This window comes from Poecilia reticulata, chromosome 3 (assembly GCF_904066995.2).
Source record: "Poecilia reticulata chromosome 3, P_reticulata-male-v2, whole genome shotgun sequence".
Taxonomy (NCBI): domain Eukaryota; kingdom Metazoa; phylum Chordata; class Actinopteri; order Cyprinodontiformes; family Poeciliidae; genus Poecilia; species Poecilia reticulata.
The window spans coordinates 34,053,315-34,077,537 of record NC_088832.1 but is presented as its reverse complement, the minus strand read 5'-3'; the positions used below and the strand labels follow the sequence as shown (position 1 = coordinate 34,077,537).

Sequence of the window (24,223 nt, the reverse complement as noted above, 5' to 3'; positions counted from 1 at the left end):
CAGCTCCGCCATTTATATCCTGCTCACATCTGCTCACAGGAAGTCATTCGTCCACTGAGCAAATTTAGCATCATGTAATGATGCATGAAACACCAGAAACAGCAGACGGCTCTCTGCTCACCAATCAGTCTCCATCTGAAGTATTCGGCTGCGACAGACGGAGGTTAGATGAGAGTCAGCAGACTGAGAGGTTATTCTTCTTGTGTCTAACAGAAAATGCTCTTTGGATGTGAGGATAATCACCAGTTTGAGCCTCAGTTGCAGCCGTTGGCAGTGGTTGGGTTAAGGCATTATATCAGGAAGTCACATTTCTTTTAAGTCATGTTTGACATATGTAGCATTTTTATAACAATGCCACATATGCATTGTTACTTGATTGTGATGTAAACACACAACACCTTTAAAAGCTGTTTGCTTCAGAGATGAAAAACTGAACGCTGCCTCACCTTGATTAGTTCTGGTTCTGGTAACAATGATGTAGTTTTTCCAGATAAACAACTCTGGAACAAGTTGGCTTCACAAATGTCGGCGTTTTGTTGATTCTCCCTCATCAAAGTCTGGAACGCTGCTTTCTTTCTGACGTCTTCTCTAGCCTCCCTGCTGCAGAGCTGCAGACTGGAGTAGAAGACATTTCTGCTTAATATTTAATAACGCCCAGTGTGCGTCCTCTGGTGTCCAATTTGCACCTCTCAGCTGGGTTTCTATTCAGAACTCGTCTCATTTAATGTAGCATCCATCAAAAAGCATCGCTGTTGGTGAACCAGAACTGCTCTCAGTTTCTTCATAAGCTTTAAGTATTTTACAGTTTTCTCTCACAGAAATTAAAATCTGCTTTTGTGTGTTGTCAAAAACTTGCTACACCTAAAATAACACCAAGGTATGAAAAAAATACTGCTATAACTAATAAAAACTAAACTGAAACTAAATATTTAGCTAGTAATAACTAATAAAAACTAGCAAACACTCTAAAACTCATTAAAACTAACTGAGTAGACAAACAAAAGGACATTAAACTATGATGAATAACCCAAAACTATTATAAACCAATTATAACATGATAATCACAGAATCAGACCAAATTTGGAACATTTACATTTTCTGCTGCTGTGATTCGCTTTCACGCAAGACTTAGCATCCTAGCATTTTAGCATTAGTTTCTGCTAAACACCATGTTGGTGTAGCACTTTAGCACAACAGGCTACTGGAGCCATGCAAACAAAAATAAAAACATACAATTCCAAAAAATACAAACAATAAGGTGTAAATAATATGAGAATAAAGTCATAAAATTGTGAGAATAAAGTTATACAAGAATAAAGTTGTAATATTATGACTTTATTCTGACAATAATACAACTTTAATAAAGTTGTACAAGAGTAAAGTTGTAATAAGAGAACAAAGTTGAAACAAAACGACAATAATAAAGTCATAATATGAAGTGGAACAAAAATGTGTTTGAATAAAGTCAAAATATTTCATAATTCTCACAATACCTCAACTTTATTCTCACACTATTTCAACTTTATTATTGTAATATTATGACTTTATTATTGTTTTGTTTACACTTTATTCTCATTTTATTTTAAAATATGTTCTTAGTGTGGCAACAATACTCTGTTGTACTTTAGCATTAGCAGAACTAAAGTTTATGGTTAGTGCTTTAGAGTTAGCAGAACTAAAGTTTATGGTTAGTGCTTTAGAGTTAGCAGAACTAAAGTTTATGGTTAGTGCTTTAGAGTTAGCAGAACTAAAGTTTATGGTTAGTGCTTTAGAGTTAGCAGAACTAAAGTTTATGGTTAGTGCTTTAGAGTTAGCAGAACTAAAGTTTATGGTTAGTGCTTTAGAGTTAGCAGAACTAAAGTTTATGGTTAGTGCTATAGAGTTAGCAGAACTAAAGTTTATGGTTAGTGCTTTAGAGTTAACAGAACTAAAGTTTATGGTTAGTGCTTTAGAGTTAGCAGAACTAAAGTTTATGGTTAGTGCTATAAAGTTAGCAGAACTAAAGTTTATGGTTAGTGCTTTAGAGTTAGCAGAACTAAAGTTTATGGTTAGTGCTTTAGAATGAGCAGAACTGACATTTATGGTTAGTGCTTTAGAATTAGCAGAACTGAAGTTTATGGTTAGTGCTTTAGTTAGCAGAACTAAAGTTTCTAATTAGTGCTTTAGAGTTAGCAGAAGTTTCTAATTAGTGCTTTAGCATTAGCACAGCTAGCTTTTTAGCTAGCAGTGCCCACCAAAGGTTTTGCTATTGGATAATCTTTCCAGACCTGTTGTGTTCTTCAGTCTCCTTATAAATCTTCTTATCCAGGGCTGTAGCTAGCAGATCCAGCTACAGGTGGACGGACAGCATCCTCCCACAAAAGGTCAAATAAATCTTTATTTCAGACCAAACAAAGTCCATTAGTATTTTACATAAAATCCATAAAAACCTCAAATGAAATCAGAACTTAAACAAAATGTTCTTCCTCTTCTTTCCAGTTCGCGAGCCGAACTGGAAATGTCTCAGTCTGACGTTGTGAACCCAAACCTCCTCTGGTGTTTCAGTCTGTGGAGGCAGCGATCCGCTGTCAGCAGCAGCTCCGGAAACATTTCTTGAAGAACTTCTTGAACTCCGTGTTGAACATGGTGTAGATGATGGGATTGAGGGCGCTGTTGACGTAGCCGAGCCAGGTGACGGTGCTCATCAGCGCGTCGGGGATGTTGCACGTCAGGCACAACGCTCGCATCGTGTGCACCACGAAGAACGGCGTCCAGCAGAGCAGGAAGCAGCCTGCAGGGCGAAGAGGAGAGCCGCAGGTTGAGAGAGCTGGATGGTGAGAATCTGGTCGGATTCAAAGAGTTAGGTCTGATTTTACAGATGAGAAGATTAAAATTATTAGGGATAGGCAAAGAAAATAAAAAATATATAAAGAAATGAGAGAAAAAGTATTATAATAGAGACACAACACTGCAATACTACTGTTTGACTTTATTCCCAAAATTTTATAACCTTGATTCCAAATTATTATGACTTTAATTTTGCGTTATTTTAGCTTCATTCTCGTAATTTTTATTTTATTTTTTTATTATTTTGACCTTATTCTCGTACGACTTTATTCTTGTAATTACAACTTTATTTCTATTATTATTTTGACTTTATTCTTGTTTTATTTTTAATGTATTCTCTTCTGAGTTCATTTCTGTAATTTTACGACTTTATTCTCTTATTACTACAAATTTATCGTATTATTTTGACTTTATTCTTGTATCAATTTATTTTTGTAATTTTATTTTATTTTTTTCTTTGAGTGGGCCAAAAGAGACAAATTTGAGGCCCATCAATTCGGCCAGATGGACCAGACTGGATTATCGACAGAACAATAATGATCAGCAAAGAATCAAGGTGTTGCTGTGGCCTAGTCAAAGTCCAGACCTCAAGGGAGCTGTGTAGAAACAAAGAGTAGACTACAGCTTGTCCTCAATGTTGTGAGAAATCATGAACATCTGCTTTGTTTTCAGTAAAATGGATTTCGTCCTTCATTATTCTGGAGAGTTTATTGTTGTTCAACCCAATGAATTAAAATCTGCTTAGCTGAGCGGTTTGCACCCAATTATGTTTGTTTTGAATGTGAAACAGAACATTTTATTTTGCTTCTCGGAATAAAACTCGTCTGTTGCTGAAACCAGCCGCTGACTGGATCTCAGGCTGTTTCCTCAGTCTGAGTTTAACGTCATGTGTTGTGTGATAATTGGATTGCAGGCTTTAAGCTGTGACAGCGCTGCATGAGGAGCTACGGTTGGTCAGGAGCGCCGCTTTTATCCCGGGACTCAGGATGACCTGCAGGAAGGTCGACCTCCTCGCCTAAGAGCTCTGATCAGAGTCTGCAGGAAGATTCACAAACCGAGTGAGGTTGTCTAGTGTCATCAGTGGCCTGTATGCTAGTATCAGCTATAGCTAATGGCTAACGGCACTGAAGTTGGTGTCTGGTTCACATGTTTAGTTGGCGCTAAATTAAAGGACTAAATTGCTTGTAAACATTCTGGACCTTGTTTGGTCACCTCAGGTTACCATGGGCTTTTCCACCTGACAGCCCGGTAGATTTGGTTCGATTGGGACCAAAGTTGCATCATCTGCTCCACCTGCGTTTCTCTTTCTCTCTGCTCTGAGTCGAACCAACCAAACCCTTTGAGCAACATGTTCCCCTCCTGGCCTGTGGGGGCGCTGCACCAAGAACCAGAAGAAAACATGAAAGCCTCTGAAGACACTGAGCAAAACTTCCTTCTTCACCAAATAGAAACAAAGATGCAGTGACGTCAGATTTTAGCACCTCTAGGATTTCTCTTCTGTCTTAGATAAAAAAAACAAACTAGCTATTTCTCCCGCTATCACGAGCTTAGTGGATTGGTTTTGGTTGTTTTTACCCAGAATGCCCTGCGCTGTAGTCCACTTCCTGCTTTTGGAACAGTCTCCGATCTGCTTGGCGTTCACATATGCATTCAAACTGAACCAGAGTTCACTTCAACCAAACTGAAACCTGGATTTGTAGGTGGATCAGAATTCAATAACGCATTCACACCTCAAACAAACCAAACTTTCTAGACGGACTCGAGTTGGATTAGAGCGGACTTAACAGCGCTGGTGTTAATGAACCTTAAGGGTATTTTTCCACCTGTGCTATTCAGTCCACTTTAATCCAAATCCAGACCGTTTGGATTTGGATTTTGGACCCCCAGAAAGTCCAGTTCAATTGGACTTTGGTCTGATGCTCAATCGGACCAATGAAGCAAATCTGCTTCTCCTACAAACCTCGGTGTTGGTTCAGGTTAAGTGAACTCTGGTGTGGTTCAAATCGATATGTGAACACCAAGCAGACTGGAGACCGCTCCAAAAGCAGGAAATGGACTACAGTGCAGGGGATTCTGCGTAAATACAACCAAAACAAATGATTAGACCAGCACTAGGAGGAATAATGACTTGTGGTCTTTAATCAAAGATAAAAAGGAAATACTACAACCGCTAAAATCTGACATCACTCCATTTTTGTTTACATTTCATGAAGGAAGTTGTGCTCAGTGTCTTCTTCAGAGGTTTTTATGCTGCTTCCTTCAGTGGTTCTCGGTGCAGCGCCCTCACAGGCGAGGAGGGGAACAGGTTTTTTAAAGGGTTTGTTTGGTGTGAAAGAAAACAGCAGCAGCTTAAAATGTAACTAGTGTTGCAACTTTGGTCCCCAATCAAACCAAATCTAGAGGACCATCAGGGGTGAAAGCACCCTTAGCTTAAGAACAAACATTAATGGATTTAAAAATTAACCGCCCCAAGTTGGGTGCCACAACGTTGGGAGTTGATTAGTGGCAAAAATATTACAACAAAACCACCAACCAGCAGTGCAGACCACACATTTCTGCTCTAAATTAGGCCAATTTATCAGAGTCTACCGGACTATCAGGTGAGAAAACACCGCAAGGGAGACTACGAGTCATAATCTGGGTTTCAGGAGCCATTATTAGTCTGCAGACGGACCAGCATACTAAAAATACTCCAACTGCCTGGTCCAAGAGGCCCAAAAGCACCCAGAATAATATTTAAAGCAGTTCCATCAGTTTTTACTCACCTACTACAACCGGTAGGACCCTCATAGCTTTCCGTTCCCTGCTGTTGATCTTCGCCCTCTTCTTGACTTGCTGCTGGTTGAATCTCACTGTTGGCACTGAGTTTTCCCGGTACTCCCGTGGATAAGGAATCTCCTGCTGGACGTAGTCGCCTGAGTCGTCCATGCGAGACTGGGCCAGATCTCTCTCTATGATCCTGGGCAGCGGCATGGGCAGCGCCCCGGGGATGGTGCCCATCATCGGGGGCAGGGCACCGCCGACCGCGCTGCTCTGCTGCAGCTTCCGGCACGCCTCGATGCTGCTGCGCAGCTTGGCCTTCCGCGCCTCCTCCCACCGCCTCAGGCCTCGAAAAACCCCAAAGTAGAGCAGCACCATGATGGGGCAGGGGATGAAGAAGGAGCAGACGGACGAGTACACCACGTAGTTGTTGTCCTCCAGTTTGCACTCTCTGGGGTTGCGGTTCGGCACGTTGTTGATGCCGAAGATGACGGGCGAGGCGACGGCCAAGGCCAGCAGCCAGGTGGCGGACAGCAGGATGAGCTGCCGGTAGTCCACGTGTTTACGGTTGTAATTCAGCGGTATGGACACCGCAATGAACCTGCAAAAGAAACATCAGCTACATCAAACAAAGCTTGGTTCTCTTTCAGGTTCTTGTGTGAAAGGAAAACTTTCACACAAAAAGCTCTTTGACACGAAGCCGTTTTGTCTGGATTGTTATAATGCTAAATATTTTCAAATCTATGGTATAAGTTAATAAAAAACATGGTGTAGTAAGTAACTGGAAGAGAGTTTCTTAATGAACCGAACAGGTTATCTCTATACATTTGCAGCAGGAAATGTCCTTGTGATGTAGCAGCTAGCTTAGCAGCAAATGTTGGACGTTGTTTACATTTATTTTGCCTCGAAGACACAAGAGGACTCCTACAGCCGCTAAAATCTGACGCCACTCCACTTTGTTTCAATTTCATGAAGAAGGAAGTTGCGCTCAATGTCTTCGGAGGTTTTCATGTCGTTTCCTTCAGTGGTCTTTGGTGCAGCGCCCCCACAGGCCAGGAGGGGAACAGCTTTTTCAACTAGTTTGGATCGTTTGACACAGAGCAGTGTGAAAGAAAACCGCAGCGGGTGAAAATAGGCCTGTGGCAATAATCAATAAATCAATTAATCATGTGATGAATTAAAACAAATTCAATAATTTCCATTTGAATAATTTTTTTCCTCCTTCTGCCAAGAACTGGATGACAAAAGTCTCCAGCTGGGTCCTTTTGTTTTTTGAAGGACAGATTTGTTTACAGAGACTCCATAATTCATTTTATTTGTTTTATTTAATTTAAAGTTTATTGAGCTTTGAGGATGTGTTCTTGCATTACTTGAAAATGGTCTCAAAACAACAATGTTATCTTTTACTGCAAAAACACCTGGAACAATTTATCCTGGGCAAAATTTTAAAATGTTACAAATGTTGTGATTTTGTTCTCTAATCAAACTGAGCCAACCGGACCATCAGTGAAATTACAGCAGCGTTATTAACATCTGACAGGTGAAGATTTATTCCTTCTAAAAGTTTTAAATGGACTCAGTCAGTAAAATGTTTATTTTGTTGGGTGATTAGCAGAACAGAGAGTTAAAAGCCTTGATTGACTGAAAAAGTGGCTGAAATCCAGACAGACCCAGTAGAACCAGTGATCCGGACCACAGTAAGGGGAAACCCACCGGTCCACGCTGATGGCACACAGGTTGAAGATCGACGCGGTGCACAGCATCACGTCCATGGTCATCAGGCCGTCACATATCGTCATGTTCAGGGTCCAAACTCCACCCTGAAACTGCTCCAGAACACACACACACACACACACACACACACACACAACACGTCATTAGCTGACCCAAATCCCAGTGAGAAAAAGTGTAATCCTGAACACAAACAATCAGGCGCCGCCCACTTCCCCCCGCCGTCTGCAGGTGAGCGCACGCTGACGTCTCTAATCCAGGGACTGCATGCCGGCGGTGTGACGCCTCACTGCGAGGTAACAAGATCACAAACTGGGCTTTTCAACGGAGACTTACAGGCAGAGCCGGGCCAAGGCGTCTGCTCCTGACCCCCCACACCACCAGGGGGCGCCCATGGGCACCAAGCTAGCAGGATTAATAATATACTACACAAACTAAATGCGATTACACATTGAAAAACTATTCCTACAGTGTTTTTTTATAGATATTACAGAAATAATGGTTCATCTGTGATGATTTCTGCTGTTGGGGAAATAAAAGATATCAAACATGTTTACTGTAAATTTAGTTTTTATCAGCTGATGCTACTTTCAAATATGGGACACATAAAAACCGATCTGCATTTCAAAATATGAGTAATATTTTCATGTTTGTTACTCATATAAGGTTAAAACAGCCATAATAAATCCATCCATCCATCCATCCATCCATCCATCCATCCATCCATCCATCCATCCATCCATCCATCCATCCATCTTATCCGGGGTCGGGTCGTGGGGTCAGCAGCCTCAGGAGGCCCAGACTTCCCTCTCCAGCCTCTTCCAGCTCCTCCAGGAACCCCAAGGCGTTTCCAGGCCATAGAGAGACATCGTCCCTCCAGCGTGTCCTGGGTCTCCCCTCCTCCCGGTGGGACCTGAACTCCTCACCAGGGAGGCGTCCAGGAGGCATCCTGACCAGATGCCCGAGCCTCAACTGGCTCCTCTCGACGTGGAGGAGCAGCGGCTCTACTCTGAGTCCCTCCCGGATGACCGAGCTTCTCTCTCTAAGGGAGAGCCCAGCCACCCTGCGGAGGAGGAAACCCATTTCGGCCGCTTGTATCCGTGATCTCGTTCTTTCGGTCATGACCCAAAGCTCATGACCATAGATGAGGGTGGGAACGTAGATCGACCGGTAAATCGAGAGCTTCGCTTTTTGGCTCAGCTCTCTCTTCTGGCATGATGTAAGCCAGGGGTGTCCAGTTGGTCCTGGAGGGCCGGCATCCTGCATGTTTTAGTTCTCTCCCTGGTGGTGGTAACAACCTTTTCAGCAGGTCAATGTTCCTCTTAGGCCTTCTAACGAGCCATCATTTGATCCAGGTGTGTTAAACCAGGGAAAGAACTAAAACATGCAGGATGCCGGGCCTCCAGGACCCACTTTGGACACCCCTGATGTAAGCTAATTACAAATAATGCTAATGATAGGTAGCGTAGTAATAATAAAACATCAGACAGGGGGCCTGAAATAAAAATCTGTTTTGGACTCCAAAAAGGTTTGGACCGGCCCTGTTGACAGGGAAGAGAACCAAGCAGGAAGCTTTCAGGCGACGGTTAGATTACACCTGGATAACCTGGGGAATAAGAATTATAGCCGCTCATTTACCCAGCAGGGAAGCTCCTGTGCTCCTCATGTCGATCATCTCCGTCAGGATGTTTGCATCCAAAACACCAGATGTATTTTCTGAATGCTTTTATGTTTATTTTGTATTTCTGTTGAGTTTCTGCCTGGAAATTAACTCCAAATGTGTAGTTTTGTTTTTTTGTTTTGCAGCATTTCCGCCTCATTTTGCAACTTGAATCCATTTGTATATTTTGGATCACTGTCCAGTTCACGCGCCTCATTTGTCTGTTATTTTGTTACGTTGTAGTCGATGTGATCTACATTAATAATATCTACAACATAAGGACACCAATGGCATCAGGCTTTTAATGTAATGGGACTTTTTTTTTTTAGCTCCAAACTCTGAGCTTTAGATTTTTAAGTGGGTTTTTTTTCTTTTCACATATTTATTGAAAAAGCTTGCTAAATAAATAAATAAATAGGCATTTTGTCTTTAGCTAAGTTTGTCACCAGCTATAAAAACTGTGGATTTCTTGTTTTATTTTCACTTAACTTAGTAAACTTATTTTAATCAAGTCAGAATATATTTTAAATATATTTAGCTAATTTAGATAAAACATGTTAGTTAACATTAGTGGAAATCACCATTTTCTAATTTTAATATGATTTTTCATGAACAGCTCTGTTAGATAACAGAGCTAGCTAACACCTAGTTCTGTTAGCCAGAGCTGTTAGCTAGCTTGTGCTAACGACCGTGATATCACGGTATTCACTGATGCTAACAATTTAGCTTACAAGAATTACTTTGTAGAAAACTTTTTTTCTTTTAAATATATTTAGCTAATTTAGATAAAACGTGTTAGTTCATAATAGTGGAAATCATCATTTTCTAATTTTAATATGATTTCCTGAACAGCTGTGTTAGCCAGCTAGCTAATAAGTTAGCCAGCTAGCTAATAAGTTAGCCAGCTAGCGAACTATGTACAGTTTCTAATTTGTAGAAAACTCTTTAATTTTCTTTTAAACTCAAAAAGTCAAAAATCTGACAGAAATAATTAAAATTTCTGAGTTCAAAAAGTTGAAAATTTTCAAGAAAAAATATGAAAGTTTAAGTTTAATCTCAGGATTTTTCTAGAAAAAACGTAGAAATTTCTGAACTCAGAAAGTAATTTTAAAAAATCGACTTTTCCGTGTTTTTTTTTTTAACTCCACCTCTAAGACACTGAGATAAACCTGCTGCCAGATGAACTGCTTTTAAATTGTACAGGAATTTATTTACAGGTAACAGAGTGAAGAGGCACTCACAATAAAAAAAAACTAAATAATTTTTGCTTCTCTTCACGCAAAAACCACCTCACCTCTGCGTAAACGAAGAGCGGCAGAACCAGAACCGCCAGCAGCAAATCCGCAAACGCCAGACTCACTATGAAGTAGTTGGTCGTAGTTTTCAAAGCCTTCTCCAAGTAAACACTGAGGCACACCAGCACGTTTCCCGCAGTGACGGTGATGATCAGTAAAATCCCGAATATGAGCGCCGGGAAGTTGTAGTGCGCAACCGGAGCCGCCGGCAGCGACTCGTTGATCAGATCCGAGAAGTTGTCCGCCATGGTCCCCGGCGGTGGCAGACGGAGGGGCCCCCACGTCTCTCCGGTGGGGTTTTCATCTATGAGGCAGAAACCCGGCAGCTACGCAGCAAACGGCGGCTTTCCAAGCGAGTTCCTCCGGTGCGCAACGCTCTCCGTGCGCAAAAACCTCCGCGCCGCAGCCGCAGACTTCATCCGATCGCAGTTTCCACTTTTTTTTTCACGGTTGTTCCCGACAGATTCCTGCAGGATCTGTTTCCTCCTGTCGTCTTGCAACCTGCTCATGCAGGAACAATTTAGCGAATCAGAAGCCAAGAGCAAATCCGTGCGCGTAAATCTTCTTACTGCGGCTCTGCGCGGTGTGTGTGACCAATCTGCGCAGGGTGACGAATCAGCTTCACGGCGGCCGACCAAACTGGAAGTAAAACACTTTAGTCCCCAAGTCTGACAGGAGACTAAATAAATAGTTTATTAAAGGAATTAATGAAGACAAACAGCAGAGAATAACATTTCACCTCTCCATGCATCGGGCAGACAACAGAGTTAAGTGAAAAAACTAGTTTCTAATATCTCAGTACACTTGAAATACGACAAAACTAAAGTACAGCCTCTTCAGTAAGAAATGGGAGCTTGTTTTAAGCCAATAATTTCTTAAAATTGATTATTGGTTATAAAATTGATAGATTATTTCACTTGTATGGAAAAAATGTCTTGGTAAAAGTGGAATAATCTGCCAGGAACAAGAATTATTTACCTTAAATTATCCCTATGGAGCTAAATTGAAGCCATAAATTTTGTTCAAAAGAAAAAAACCATTAAAACTGGAGAAACAAAGCAATATAATATATATACTTAGTAAGATTTTGTTTTTGCAGTAACAAATATACAAATAATTAATACAAAATAAATCACAAAATCAATTAGACAAGATGCTGAAACAAATAACAGATCAGTTTTTTCATGTTTTATTCTTTTCTTGTTTTTGTTAGTTTTGTTTTACTTTTCAGCATTTTGCACTTAAATGTTAAAAATGGCCAAAATAAATCAATAAATTGGTAAATAAATCCTCCACATATGAGAAGCTACATTACATAAAACAATTTAACCTCAAATCTGTAACGAGTATGCAAAATCAGCCAGAACCCAAAACGCAGCCAAGACCAGAGATCAGATCAAAAAGTTTATTACTAAATAAAGGGAAGGGGGTGGGTTCCACAGGGAGTGGTCACACTGGTGAGTGAGGAAGTGGGGGACCAGCGGGGTCGGGGAGCCAGCTTGGAGGGGGTAGGGTGAAAGGGCAGAGGGGGCCGCAGGGACTCGGGGATGAACTAGATGACAGGGACAAAATCCACAAACCAGAGGCTAGTCGTTAACACAGTCCAGGGTCATGCACGGGGGTTTCTCAGGCAAGGTAATCCAATAGACGGCAACCAGGAGGCAGGGTCAGGACCAGGCAGGGTTCAGCAACAGGAGGGCACAATCTTCAGAGCAGAGGGAAAAGGCAAAATCAGTGGTCAAAAACAGGCAGGATCAGAAAACCAGTAGACTACTTGGAACATGGACAAGGCTTGAAAGCTGTGACAGTGGCAACAGACGATCTCGCACTGAGCTGGTGACGAGCAGCTGTTTAAATAGGGAGCAGCACAGAGCAGGTGAGGGTAATGAGTAATCAGCCCACTGAAGGTGGAGCTGAAGGGCTGAAATTATGACATCACCTCCCCCTCAAGGGGCGGCTCTTGACGCCCCTCTGGGCTGGTCCGGATGCTGGCGGTGGAACTTGCGGACAAGGTCCTTGTCCAGGACCAGGCGAGAAGGAACCCAGGACCTCTCCTCAGGACCATAACCTTTCCAGTCCACAAGATATTGGATGCCACGGCCCCAACGTCGGGAACGCAGTAACCGCCTCACAGTAAAGGCAGGGGCCCCATCAATGAGTCGGGGGGTGGAGGGGGTCTGGCTGGAGGGCACAACCTGGATGACATCAGTGGTTTGATCTTGGAGACATGGAAGGTGGGGTGTACCCGTAATGAAGGCGGTAGTTTGAGACGTACCGCTACTGGGTTAACAATCTTAGTAACAGGAAATGGGCCCACAAAACGGGGTGCCAACTTGCGGTTCTCTACCTTGATGGGCAGATCCTTTGTAGATAACCACACCCTCTGACCGACCAGGTATCTCGGGGCTTGGGATCTGTGGCGATTGGCATTCCTGGCATAAACCGCAGAAGTCTTGCAGAGAGTAGCTCTGGCCCTTCTCCAAACTCTGAGACAGCGACGTGCTGATAAATTGGCAGCAGGGACCTGGGTGGCTCCCTCCTGAACAGAGAGAATGGGCGGCTGATAGCCATAAACGACATGAAAAGGTGACAGACCTGTGGAGCTCGATGGTAATCCATTAATGGCATATTCAACCCAAGGTAAGTTCTGGGACCAGCGACTAGGAGCGTCCATGCAAAGGATGCGCAACTTGGACTCTACTTCCTGATTTATCCTCTGTCTGGCCATCCGTCTGAGGGTGAAAACCTGAAGAAAGACTGACCTCAATGCCGAGAAGGGTGCAAAACTCACTCCAAAAACGGGAAATGAATTGTGGTCCTCTATCAGATACAATGTTGCGGGGAATGCCATGAAGTCTGAACACCTCTCGAGCCATCACACTAGCGAGATCAGGTGCTGAAGGTAACTTGTGTAAAGGAATGAGGTGGGTCATCTTGGAGAACCTGTCAACCACAGTGAGGAGTACCGTGTTACCTTGAGAGGGAGGCAGGCCGGTGACAAAATCCATAGAGATGTGGGACCATGGTCGATGAGGAATCGGCAGAGGCCTCAGAAGACCAGCTGGGGGGCGTCTGGAGGGCTTAACTCTGGAACAGGTGACACATGCTAAAACAAACTCTCGTGTGTCCTTTCTCAGAGTGGGCCACCAGAATCCTGACTGGACCACAGCCAGAGTCTTTGTAATACCTGGATGACAGAAAAGTTTAGAGCCATGACAGAATTGAAGGACTTTAGGTACCATCTCTTCAGGAACAAACAGAAGACCCTCAGGACATTGAGCTGGAGGTGGTTGTTTTCGATGACTCCTCCTGAGCAAGGTCTCTATTCTGGTTAGAGCTAACCTGGTCTTGGAGGGAAGGATGTAGTCATGGTCAACAGAATCAGAAGAGCAGACAGAGGACAGATGAAGTCTTGAAAGGGCATCTGGTTTGACATTCTTGCTGCCAGGTCGGTAGGCCAGAGTGAAGTCAAATCTGCTAAAAAACAGTGCCCATCTAGCCTGTCGTGGGTTCAGTCTCCTGGCTGACTTGAGGTATTCCAAGTTCTTATGGTCTGTCCACACAGTAAAAGGAAGTGCCGACCCCTCCAGCCAGTGCCTCCATTCTTCCAATGCTAGTTTAATAGCTAACAACTCTCTGTCTCCTACGTCGTAGTTTCTCTCGGAGGCAGAGAGCCGGCGAGAAAAAAAGGCACAAGGATGTAGCCTGGCATCATCTGCAAACCGTTGCGACAGGACGGCTCCAACCCCAGTATCTGAAGCATCAACCTCCACAACAAAAGGGTTAGACGGATCAGGAAAACGCAGAATGGGAGCTGAAGTGAAAAGACTTTTCAGCTTACCAAAAACATGTTCTGCCTCTGAAGACCACTGGAACTGAGTCTTGGTGGAAGTGAGTTGATGAAGAGGGGCAGCCACTGAACTATAACCCTTGATAAAACGGCGATAAAAATTGGCAAATCCAAGAAACCGTTGAAGTTCCTTCCGACTGGATGGTTTGGGCCACTCCAAGACGGCTGCCACCTTTGATGGATCCATGGTAATCCTGCCAGGAGCAATGATAAAACCCAAGAAGGATACAGATGGCTGATGAAAAGCACATTTCTCCGCCTTCACAAATAGATTATTCTGGAGGAGCCTAAGAAGAACCTCACGAACATGCTTGATGTGGGTGGGGAGATCCTTGGAAAAAATCAAAATGTCATCGAGGTATACAAAAACAAATCTGTTTAACATATCCCTTAAGACATCGTTAACCAATGCCTGGAAAACGGCTGGGGCATTGGTGAGCCCAAAGGGCATGACCAGATATTCATAGTGCCCTGAAGGGGTGTTAAAAGCCGTCTTCCACTCATCTCCCTCCCTTATACGGACCAGATGGTAGGCATTGCGCAGATCCAGCTTAGTAAACACAGTACTTCCTTGAAGGAGCTCAAAGGCAGAAGTCATGAGAGGTAGAGGGTACCTGTTCTTGACAGTAATTTCGTTAAGACCTCGATAATCGATGCAGGGCCTAAGAGATCCATCCTTCTTGCCCACAAAGAATCCTGCACCTGCTGGAGAGGAAGACTTTCTTATAAGACCTGCTTTGAGGGCATCGGAAAGGTATTTCTCCATAGCCTCTCTTTCAGGACCAGAAATGGAATACAATCTGCCCCTGGGTGGGGTGGTTCCAGGGCGGAGGTCAATGGCACAGTCGTACTCTCTATGGGGAGGCAGAGAAGTGGCCTTTGATTTGTTAAACACCTCACACAGATCATGGTAAACCTTAGGGACTTTAGACAAATCTGGATAGTCATGGGTGACCTCACGGGGGAAGCCATGATGGGGGCTTCCTTTAAACAAGAAGTGGAGCAAGATGAACCCCAAGACTGAACCTCACCCGTGAGCCAATTGATGACTGGACTGTGCTTGATTAGCCATGGGCGTCCCAGAATCACGGGGATCTCAGGAGACCTGGTCAGCAGAAACGTGATCCTGTCGTGGTGATTTCCTGAAATCAGTACAGACACAGGCTTAGTGCAGTGGGTTATTTGATCAATCAGATGCCCATCAATAGCAAAAATCTCACGTGGTTTATCTAGAGGTTCCAACTCCAAGGCGAGCGCATGTGCTAGGCTAACATCAATAAAGTCAGCATCAGCCCCAGAATCAATGAAAACAGGAACCTCCCTGCCTTCAGGAGAGTCAGAAAATCTGATGGTGCACTGGTTGTGTGGAGGGTTCTGAGATCTGAGGATAGGGCTCAGCAAAGACCCCCGGGCTTTACTGAGCCTGTTCTTTTGACGGACAGCAAAGAGCGCGATGGTTTCTCTCTCCACAGTAGAAACACAGGTGATTTCTGAACCTCCTCTCCCTCTCTTCAGCAGAGAGCCTGGTCCTACCCAACTGCATGGGCTCCTCAGTGCCAGTAGGGGAGTTGTGGAGACCTGTGGCATGCTGCAGGGACTGACCTGGACAGTTGAAACCCTTCTTTGATAATTAGCTGAAGACCTCTCCCTCTTACGTTCACGAAGACGTTGATCAATCCGTGTGGCAAGCCTTTCTAAGGCCTCAAGGGTCCTCGGAGGGTCACGGGCAGCAATCTCATCCTTAATCTCATCTGACAGGCCCTGGTAAAAAACGTCAAACAGGGCTTCATTATTCCAAAGGCAACTGGACTTCAAGGCATGGAAATTGATTATGTAGTCAGTAACAGGTCGAGAGCCCTGTTTGAGAGAAAACAGTCTCCTGGCAGCCTCCCTCTCAGGACGGACTGGATCAAAAACCCTCTTCATTTCTTCAGAAAAATCAAAAAATGAGTCACAGCTGTCGGCATCATTCTCCCATTCAGAAGTTCCCCACTGTTTTGCCTTACCAGATAGTAGAGAGATGGTGTAGGCCACCTTGGCCCGCTCAGAAGGGAAGGCAGAGGGCTGGAGTTCAAAAAGCAGAGAACACTGAGTTAAAAAAGGTCGGCACTGTTCGGGATCCCCATCAAAACGCTCTGGGGGGGGGATCTTAGGTTCATTGTTAGCGTTAGCTGAGGGAGTGACAGCTAGAGGACGTGGCGGTGTAATGGAGGGCCTAGCTTGAGTTTGGGAATCTTTTAGAGATGAAAGTCCCTGTAAAAGCTCCTGGACATTTCTTTCTAGGCCAGTAATGGCATTCTCCACACTAGAACACCAAACCGGATTAGGCTGTGGGTTCATACTGGCGAGATCGTACTGTAACGAGTATGCAAAATCAGCCAGAACCCAAAACGCAGCCAAGACCAGAGATCAGATCAAAAAGTTTATTACTAAATAAAGGGAAGGGGGTGGGTTCCACAGGGAGTGGTCACACTGGTGAGTGAGGAAGTGGGGGACCAGCGGGGTCGGGGAGCCAGCTTGGAGGGGGTAGGGTGAAAGGGCAGAGGGGGCCGCAGGGACTCGGGGATGAACTAGATGACAGGGACAAAATCCACAAACCAGAGGCTAGTCGTTAACACAGTCCAGGGTCATGCACGGGGGTTTCTCAGGCAAGGTAATCCAATAGACGGCAACCAGGAGGCAGGGTCAGGACCAGGCAGGGTTCAGCAACAGGAGGGCACAATCTTCAGAGCAGAGGGAAAAGGCAAAATCAGTGGTCAAAAACAGGCAGGATCAGAAAACCAGTAGACTACTTGGAACATGGACAAGGCTTGAAAGCTGTGACAGTGGCAACAGACGATCTCGCACTGAGCTGGTGACGAGCAGCTGTTTAAATAGGGAGCAGCACAGAGCAGGTGAGGGTAATGAGTAATCAGCCCACTGAAGGTGGAGCTGAAGGGCTGAAATTATGACACAAATCAACAAATTCCCAAGAAAACTCAGAAACTAAGCAGAGGGTAAGTAGCAGCTGGTCAATAGCATAAAAAAATAGAAAATGTAAATGTTAGCTTTACAACAACAGTTTATGCCGTTTGCACACAAGTGAAAAAATATTCAAAATATCTTTACAAACAGGATTTTAAAAAATGTATGTTAAAGAATAAAAAATTAGTCTGCCCAGTTTTTGTTTGTTGTCTTTAGAGATGCTAGCTCTGCAGATCCCGCACATTCTGGACACAAACTGTTTGAACTTTTGCCTTCAGGTTGTAGCGACTTTGATGTAAAACTAAATAAACTTATTTTCACTACCACCACCTGACTTTCTATTTCTTTTTCGTACATGCTGTTGTATTTATCCTTTAAGTTTAGTTTCTGTATGTACGTCTGCAACTCTGCATTCAGTCTCAGGTCTGCAAGTCCTGGAAATGAATCACTTTTTCTCCAAGTTTTTGCTTTAACAGCTTTCCTTCTGGATGTTCCTCGACCTCTGGAGAATTAGAAGCAGAAAATGAAATGTTTTTGAAGTTCACATGTACAGAGTCTTCCTTTTTTCAGTCTATAATTAAATGCATAATCAGTAAAAGTTACAACTTTTATCAAGTTTGGGTCTCCGAACTTTGAAGAGCTGGGAGGGAATCGGGTCAAAACGTTGCTAAAATAACTGGTGAAATGCAAAAATCTACTGAGATAATGACCATCCATCCATGAAGTGTGTTTCTAAGGAGATCATTAGCTCATTAATATCATTTTACCTGAGTCTCCCAGATATTTCTGTACTCTGGAAGAGTTGAATATTTTATTGAAACTACAGTCTGTCGCTCCCTTGGGGTAATCATGTGCATGAATTAGTCTCCCTATAGGAGGAATTCTCATTTATAAATTGAATTTATGATGAATTTTTAGGTAGGAAACCAGTTTAGTTTCCAGTATTTTCATGCACTATCATCATGCATTAATTTCTACTGGAACATTTATAAAAGAACAACAAGTTAGTTTTATTTCGGCAGATTTAGGCATTTAGTTGGTAGAAGAACTGTTTGAAATAATTCAACCAATTTCATTTAAAAACAATAAAAATAATGATTTTTATTATATATGGTAGCATTAACTAGTGTCCTTAGTGGACAAAAGAAAACATGAACCACTAGAAGGCAATACTAAACAACTATATCCTGTTTTGGACATTTTATTCGCTTCTAAACAGCAGTGATGAATCTGAAGCAAATTTGTATCAGTTTCCATTAGCTAGCAAGTTAGCTTAGCATAATTAGTTTGAAGAAAATTCTGCATTTAGTTTTCTTTTAAATGTAACTAATTTGAATAAAATGAGCAGATAGTTAAAATGTTATAAAATCAACCATATTCTAATTTCCATATTAATCCACAGAACATTGCATTGTTACCGTTAGCCAAAGTTAGCATTAGCATAATTATTTTGTAGAAAATTGTTTAGTCAGCTTTTCTTTTACATATTTTCAATTTAAAAAAAGAAATAAATAAAAACACTGGCAGTTAAACAACATTGTAAAATAACCATATTCTAATTTCTGTATAATTTTTTTCTCTAAACATCAGTGACGATTCAGAAGCTAGAAGCTAACGAGTTTGCTAACTTGTGATAAAAAAGAATAATATACAACTTTACTACTTAAAATTCCCACAAAACTGATAGTTGCAATATACAAGCCTTCTGTAACTTTGATCCCAGGTGGCTTCACTGAACTTGATCCGTTTTAAAATGAGGTTTCTCCTATAATTACTCTTTTAACAGTAATTAGGATCCTCCGATGTAGCATTAATCTTTATTTTTATGGGGTTCCATTTGTGCCTAAACATTTCAGTAATTAACCACAAGAGAAACAAAATCTCATTGAACACTAATTATTATATGTCAGCGATCCGTCTGTTAATCTCCCCCTGAATGTGTCGTTTTAAATATTCGCTTTAATTTCAGGTTTTCACGCCACGGACACAGAATCAGCGTCACGTGCTGCAAACAGCTGACAGGTTTTCAACAGCGACTCTTGATTAAAGGTGTTCGGGTCACAGCAGCTCCTGTGGCGTGAATATCATTAGAATAAAGTCAGCAGCAATTAGCTTTTCACACGTCGTGGAAAAGAGCCTGAGGAGGAGGAGGAGGAGGAGGAGGAGGAGGAGGAGGAGGAGGAAGAAGAACTTGGAGAAAAGCTCACATACTTTGGAAAACACAGCGCAGATGCTAAATTCACCCCGAGTCCTTTCACGACGCACAAAGATGTGACGTCACTGGCACATTTTATCCATGTCCGCATAATTATATGCATAAAATCTGAGTAAGTCTGAAAACTCAGTAGTTTTGATCTTAAAATGTTGTAGAAAAATATTTTCCGAGTTTAAAAAGTAGAAAAAAATTCCGACGTTTGAAGAATTTGACACTTTTGAAACTCAGAAATGTTCAAGTTTGAGTTTAATCTCAAAATTACATTTTTTTTCCTATAACACATTTTTAGCTTTTCAAACTCAGAAATGTCTTTGCTTTTCCTAGAAAATTTCAGAGATTAATTTCACAATTTTTGAGTAAAAAAAAAAAAATGTCCCTATAAAACACCGTCTAACAGTGATAAGCTGGAAAAATAAACATAATTTTTTTTACAGCAGTTAAAACATTTTAATTCATTCATTTCTCACTTATCTTACGAAGGTTAATTTTTAAAAAATAACTTTTTCTGACCTCATTAGAGACTTAAGTTTGCTTTGAGCATTTCTCAATTCTGGAAAAGTATGAAAAATATGAAACTGTGCATTTAAAAACACAAGAAGTTCTAACAGTTGTGTAAATTATACCTAATTATATGATTTAATCTTTTGATTTCCCACTTCAGAATTTGATTTTAACGTCATAACCTTCAGATAAAGATATTTAAGGCCCATTTCGCAGCTTTTTAGACGACTTTAAACATGAAAATACTGAACAATGAACTAAATCTGCTTATTTCAGTGCAGGAAACACAAGAATATGACTGTATTTTCTAAACCTGATGCGAAGAAAAGACCATTTACTACAACATATTCCTTAATGAAGTTTCTTTTGAAGAATTAGTTGTAGTTTTGCCAAAAAGAAAATGTTTTACGCCAACATCAGCTGCAGTTGTTGCTGCCGTGGCTGGAGCTGTTTGGCGCCGCAGGTGGTTTCTGTCAGCTCCTTTTAAAGCTGCAGGATCAAAACTTTGCTTCTCTTGATTTCAGATTCCACACAAAGGGGGAAGATTTAAAATATTCATAAAAAAGGAGAGCGGAGAGCCGCAGGCTGCAGAGCGGACTGATAAATTACTGAGCGGCTTCCAGGAATCTGCTTCTGCTGCTGGTGACGGTCACCGCTGACCCTCAGAGGCAAAACAGATTTAAATGTTCAACAAGTGGCAGAAAATCTTAAAACAGGAGAGAAACGAGAAGAAAACAACATCCTGCACTGCAAAAACACAAAATCCTACCAAGTATTTCTAGTACAAATGTCTCAGAACACTTGAAATGAGACAAAACTAACTCAGAAGTAACTTCTCTGCAAAATGTAGGAGTTTGTTTTAAGTCAATATTTTATTAATATCGATGAAAAAGTTCCAGATTATTCCACTTACAAGACATTTCTCCTGTGTTAGAAGTGAAACAATCTGCCAACTGAAACATTTTGTCAGTTTTCAGAAATCATTTACTTAAAACAAGCTGGTCTATTTTGCTGAAAAGTTACTTTAAGTTAGTTTTTAAAAAATCCTTCTTAGATAATGAGATTTTAGTCGTTTTTTTTTTCAGAATGAGCCTTTTAAGGGCTTGTGTCACTTTAAGTCCAAAACAGCTGCTGCTGCCTCCCCCCCTCCCCCTCCGCTACATGTTTACAGTCGCACTGAAAATGCCTGCAAACAGAAGGGCAATTATACGATCATACATCTTTGAGAAGCATTAGTGGAGCCTCGTGCACAACCAACAAGAATGCAGCAAGTGATTTCTGGACGGTTAAGTCAACAGGAAAGCAAACTCTTGCTTTTTTTTTCCCAGTACAGCGGTAAAACGTGCTGGAGCTCCATTTGGGTTGCTAGGCAACGGGCAGAATTCTGCCGGGGGGTTGCTAGGCAACGGGGCTGATTTGTGATGTCACACGAGGTTTTTGAAACGTTTTTCAAACCAAAAAACATTAAATTACTGCCAAAAAAAAAAAAAAAACAGTTTTAAGTGCATGGTTTGTTTTTAGAAGCAGTTTAGACCAAAATGTACAAAAAACGTTCAAAATGTGAATTTTGCATTATAGCTTCACTTTAAGGTCTACTGATTAATGTTCTGCAATTTGTATAACATGTGTTTTATGTTATGCTGAGCCTTTGGGATGTGACTGATTTCAGCATTCTAATTGTCTCTATACGTCCAGAAATGATCCAGTGGATTACGTGAAAACGCAGCAGAATCCAACAGGATGAGGAACCTGAACCACCAGGAACTAGCCTGGTTCACTGCTGCCATTTACCAGAAGAAGAAGAAGAAGAAGAAGAAGAAGAAGAGTTTTCCTGTCCCGGTGGATTTGTTTGTTTGTTTCTGGATTTACAGAAATGTTCACATGTTTTAGACGTTTCACACACACCTGGATTGAGTCTGTGGGTGATTAACTAATCACCGTCATGTAATCATTTGAATCAGCTGCTCTGGAGTAGAAACACATCTAGAACATGCGGAGCAGGCGGCCTGAGGACTGGAACTAAAGGCTACGTTCACACTGCAGCCTGAAGTGACTCAATTCAGATTTTCTTGCCGGGTCGTTCACACTGCCAGCGACCTGTATGTGTTCTGCAGTGTAAACGGGCAAACCACCTGAAAGTGTCCCGCATGCGCAGTAGAGGGCGCCATAGCGTCAGCATTCTCTGTGTTCTGCCAACCGCCATGAAAAGAAGAAGAAGAGCTCAGTGTTTGCGGAAGTAAACATGGAGGCTAACGGTGGAGCTTAGCTTATATATTTGAAGTTGTTGTCCAACCGGAGCAGCAAATTAACAACTTAATCCTCATATAATCCGTCATGGTTGTTGTTTTTCTTCCCACTTGCTCGTATCAGGAGCAGAATAGTGAGATTTGTTGAGAATCAGTGACTCAGAATAATGTGGCCTGGACGTTATGGTCGCATTTGAATCGGATACGTATCGGATATGGATCACATTCTAAAAGAATCCGACCTGAGCTGTTCACACCGCCATGAAAAGATCAGATACAGGTCGCATTACGTTTAAAAAATCGGAACTGGGTCACTTCAGGCTGCAGTGTGAAAGCAGCTGAACAAATCTGAGAGCTCAGGAATTTTAATCCGTTGTAACTTCCTGCATCTGAGTATTTTTCCCAATAAGTCATGATAAAGCGGAAAAATGAAGAAGTGACTCTGCGTTGCAGGCGGAATAAAGATGCCAATAAGCAGGTCTGTAATAAACACACAGTTTTCTGCTAAACACAAAGTTTCAGTTGCAGCAGCAACATTTCACCATAAACGTCGTAAAAACGTCGGACAGGAAACAATCACTTCGAATGTTCGTATGAGAAACTCTAAAAATTCATCCTGCTGCTGGGAATGAGGTCAGACTGGAAACCGTTTGTTGAAGTTTCTCACCGCCTGCATGAAGAGATTAGGAGGAAATCTGCATAAACAAGCAAGAACTCCCAGAAAAAGCAGAAAAAGCTGAAACCAAACACCATAAAATATGTTTACTGCAGCTGTAAATCTTTGTTCCCTCCTGACTTTTTGTGTTGAAGAAGCAGTTTCAGATCTGAGCAGTTTTTCCATCTTTTCCAAGTAAACGACACTTTTAAGGAAATAAAACGTTTCAGATAAAACACAGATTTTAATAATTCAATCAGATTTTGAGTCGGAAAAACCTGAAGCAGGACAGATTTATGCTGACGGTGTTTTGAGTCAATAATGGTTCAATATTGACAAAAATCAGTATCTATATTGACAGTTTGGCAGAAAACATTTCATTTTCTATTTTTGTATAGAAAAAATAGAATATGCATTTCTTTCTAACTAAACAGTTAGCTTCATGCTCAATATTCAGTTTAAAAACTAAACGTTTAGTTATATTTGTAAACTTTTTTATAAGTTTTTATTATTTTTTGGATGCCACTTAAATTGACACGTTCATGGTTTAAGGGATTAGTTTTGCAGAAATAATTTAAGGGACATCCAATCAAACAGCTACAAATCAAACGGTTCAATTTGATTAAACAAATGTTGTGTTAAAAAAAATACTGGCAGAAAATTACCAGAACAAAACATTGATTTTCACCATAATTTAACTGTTTATCATGTTAAATTTATTCACTTTTCTGCTAATACAAAACTGAAACTTTCTGTATCCCTACAGAAAGTTCAAAGACATTCAAAAATATTAATATGAAGAAGAAAATGTAGGAAAAACACAATTTAAAAGTCTTAAAGGAAAGTTTATTCACATTTCTATGGCATATTTACTAATTTAAAAAAAATATTTTTTACAGTGTGTGTTGAAACTCATGTCAGAACCCAGTTTTAATTTTTTCTTCTGGTGTAAAACCAAAGTTAAGCCGAGTTGAGTTAAAAACTCATCAGTTTTTCCTGTCACGTTCATTTTCTCGGCTGATCTGAGAGGCTCTGGCGCCTCCTGCTGGTCGGAAGCCAAAACCGCAGCTTTTCTTCAACCTGTGAAACAGAAAAATTTCCCAGCAGCCTCGGGGCGAGTGTTGCATGTTCATAATGAATGAGCTTCATGTGGCTGTATGAGCTTGTTGTTCCCACACAGATGGGGACAGAGCTGCCTTGTCCACATGTGAAGCCGGGAGCGTCCCACTTATTACTGCCAGGTACCAGACCGGGAGGAAAACCGCTCCGGGTTCATGTCAGAACCAGAAGAAGGAAGACGGGCCGGATCAACAGGAAGTGGTTTTGTTTTTGTTCAGATGCTTCATTTTGTTTGCAAAATGCATCTGAATTTCATGCTGAAGCTGCTTGAAGGTGAATTTTCTGCTCTGTGAAGGACGGAAATGATTTTCCTGGTTGCAAAATGAGCCCAAAGTATGATAGTTCCACCGCCGTGCTTTACAGTTGGACTAGTTTAATTTAGTTGCCCTTTAAACCACAAA

At 41.8% G+C, this 24,223-nt stretch overlaps 1 protein-coding gene and 1 long non-coding RNA gene across 4 annotated transcripts; both read right to left on the bottom strand.

Annotated features, from left to right (window-relative positions):
- Positions 1 to 2,362: 2,362 nt before the first annotated feature.
- drd4b (dopamine receptor D4b) lies at positions 2,363 to 11,083 on the bottom strand. Of its 2 annotated transcripts, none has more exons than XM_081605541.1 (4): positions 10,272 to 11,074; positions 7,300 to 7,412; positions 5,592 to 6,187; positions 2,363 to 2,770 (listed from the first exon to the last, which is right to left on the bottom strand). In XM_081605541.1, the coding sequence occupies exons 1-4, from the start codon at positions 10,518 to 10,520 to the stop codon at positions 2,568 to 2,570; spliced, it is 1,161 nt and encodes a 386-aa protein (XP_081461667.1). In that variant the 5' UTR covers positions 10,521 to 11,074; the 3' UTR covers positions 2,363 to 2,567. The 2 variants fall into 2 exon arrangements, with proteins under 2 accessions (XP_081461667.1, XP_081461668.1); XM_081605542.1 differs by lacking the exon at positions 2,363 to 2,770 and adding an exon at positions 3,772 to 3,861 and having other exon boundaries at positions 10,272 to 11,083.
- Positions 11,084 to 11,663: 580 nt separating this feature from the next.
- Positions 11,664 to 17,062, bottom strand: LOC145551182 (uncharacterized). Of its 2 annotated transcripts, XR_014087027.1 has the most exons (3): positions 15,778 to 17,062; positions 15,154 to 15,264; positions 11,664 to 11,977 (listed from the first exon to the last, which is right to left on the bottom strand). It is a non-coding gene; the product is annotated as an uncharacterized LOC145551182 (long non-coding RNA). The 2 variants fall into 2 exon arrangements; XR_014087026.1 differs by lacking the exon at positions 15,778 to 17,062 and having other exon boundaries at positions 15,154 to 15,519.
- Between the last annotated feature and the right edge of the window lie 7,161 nt (positions 17,063 to 24,223).

Coding starts and splice junctions, on each gene's coding strand:
- drd4b (XM_081605541.1), bottom strand. CDS start 10,520: ATGGCGGACAACTTCTCGGATCTGATCAACGAGTCGCTGCCGGCGGCT. Junction 7,413..10,271: donor CGCTCTTCGTTTACGCAGAG/GTGAGGTGGTTT, acceptor GTTCTGGAGCAG/TTTCAGGGTGGAGTTTGGAC. Junction 2,771..5,591: donor GGTCCTACCGGTTGTAGTAG/GTGAGTAAAAAC, acceptor TTCGCCCTGCAG/GCTGCTTCCTGCTCTGCTGG.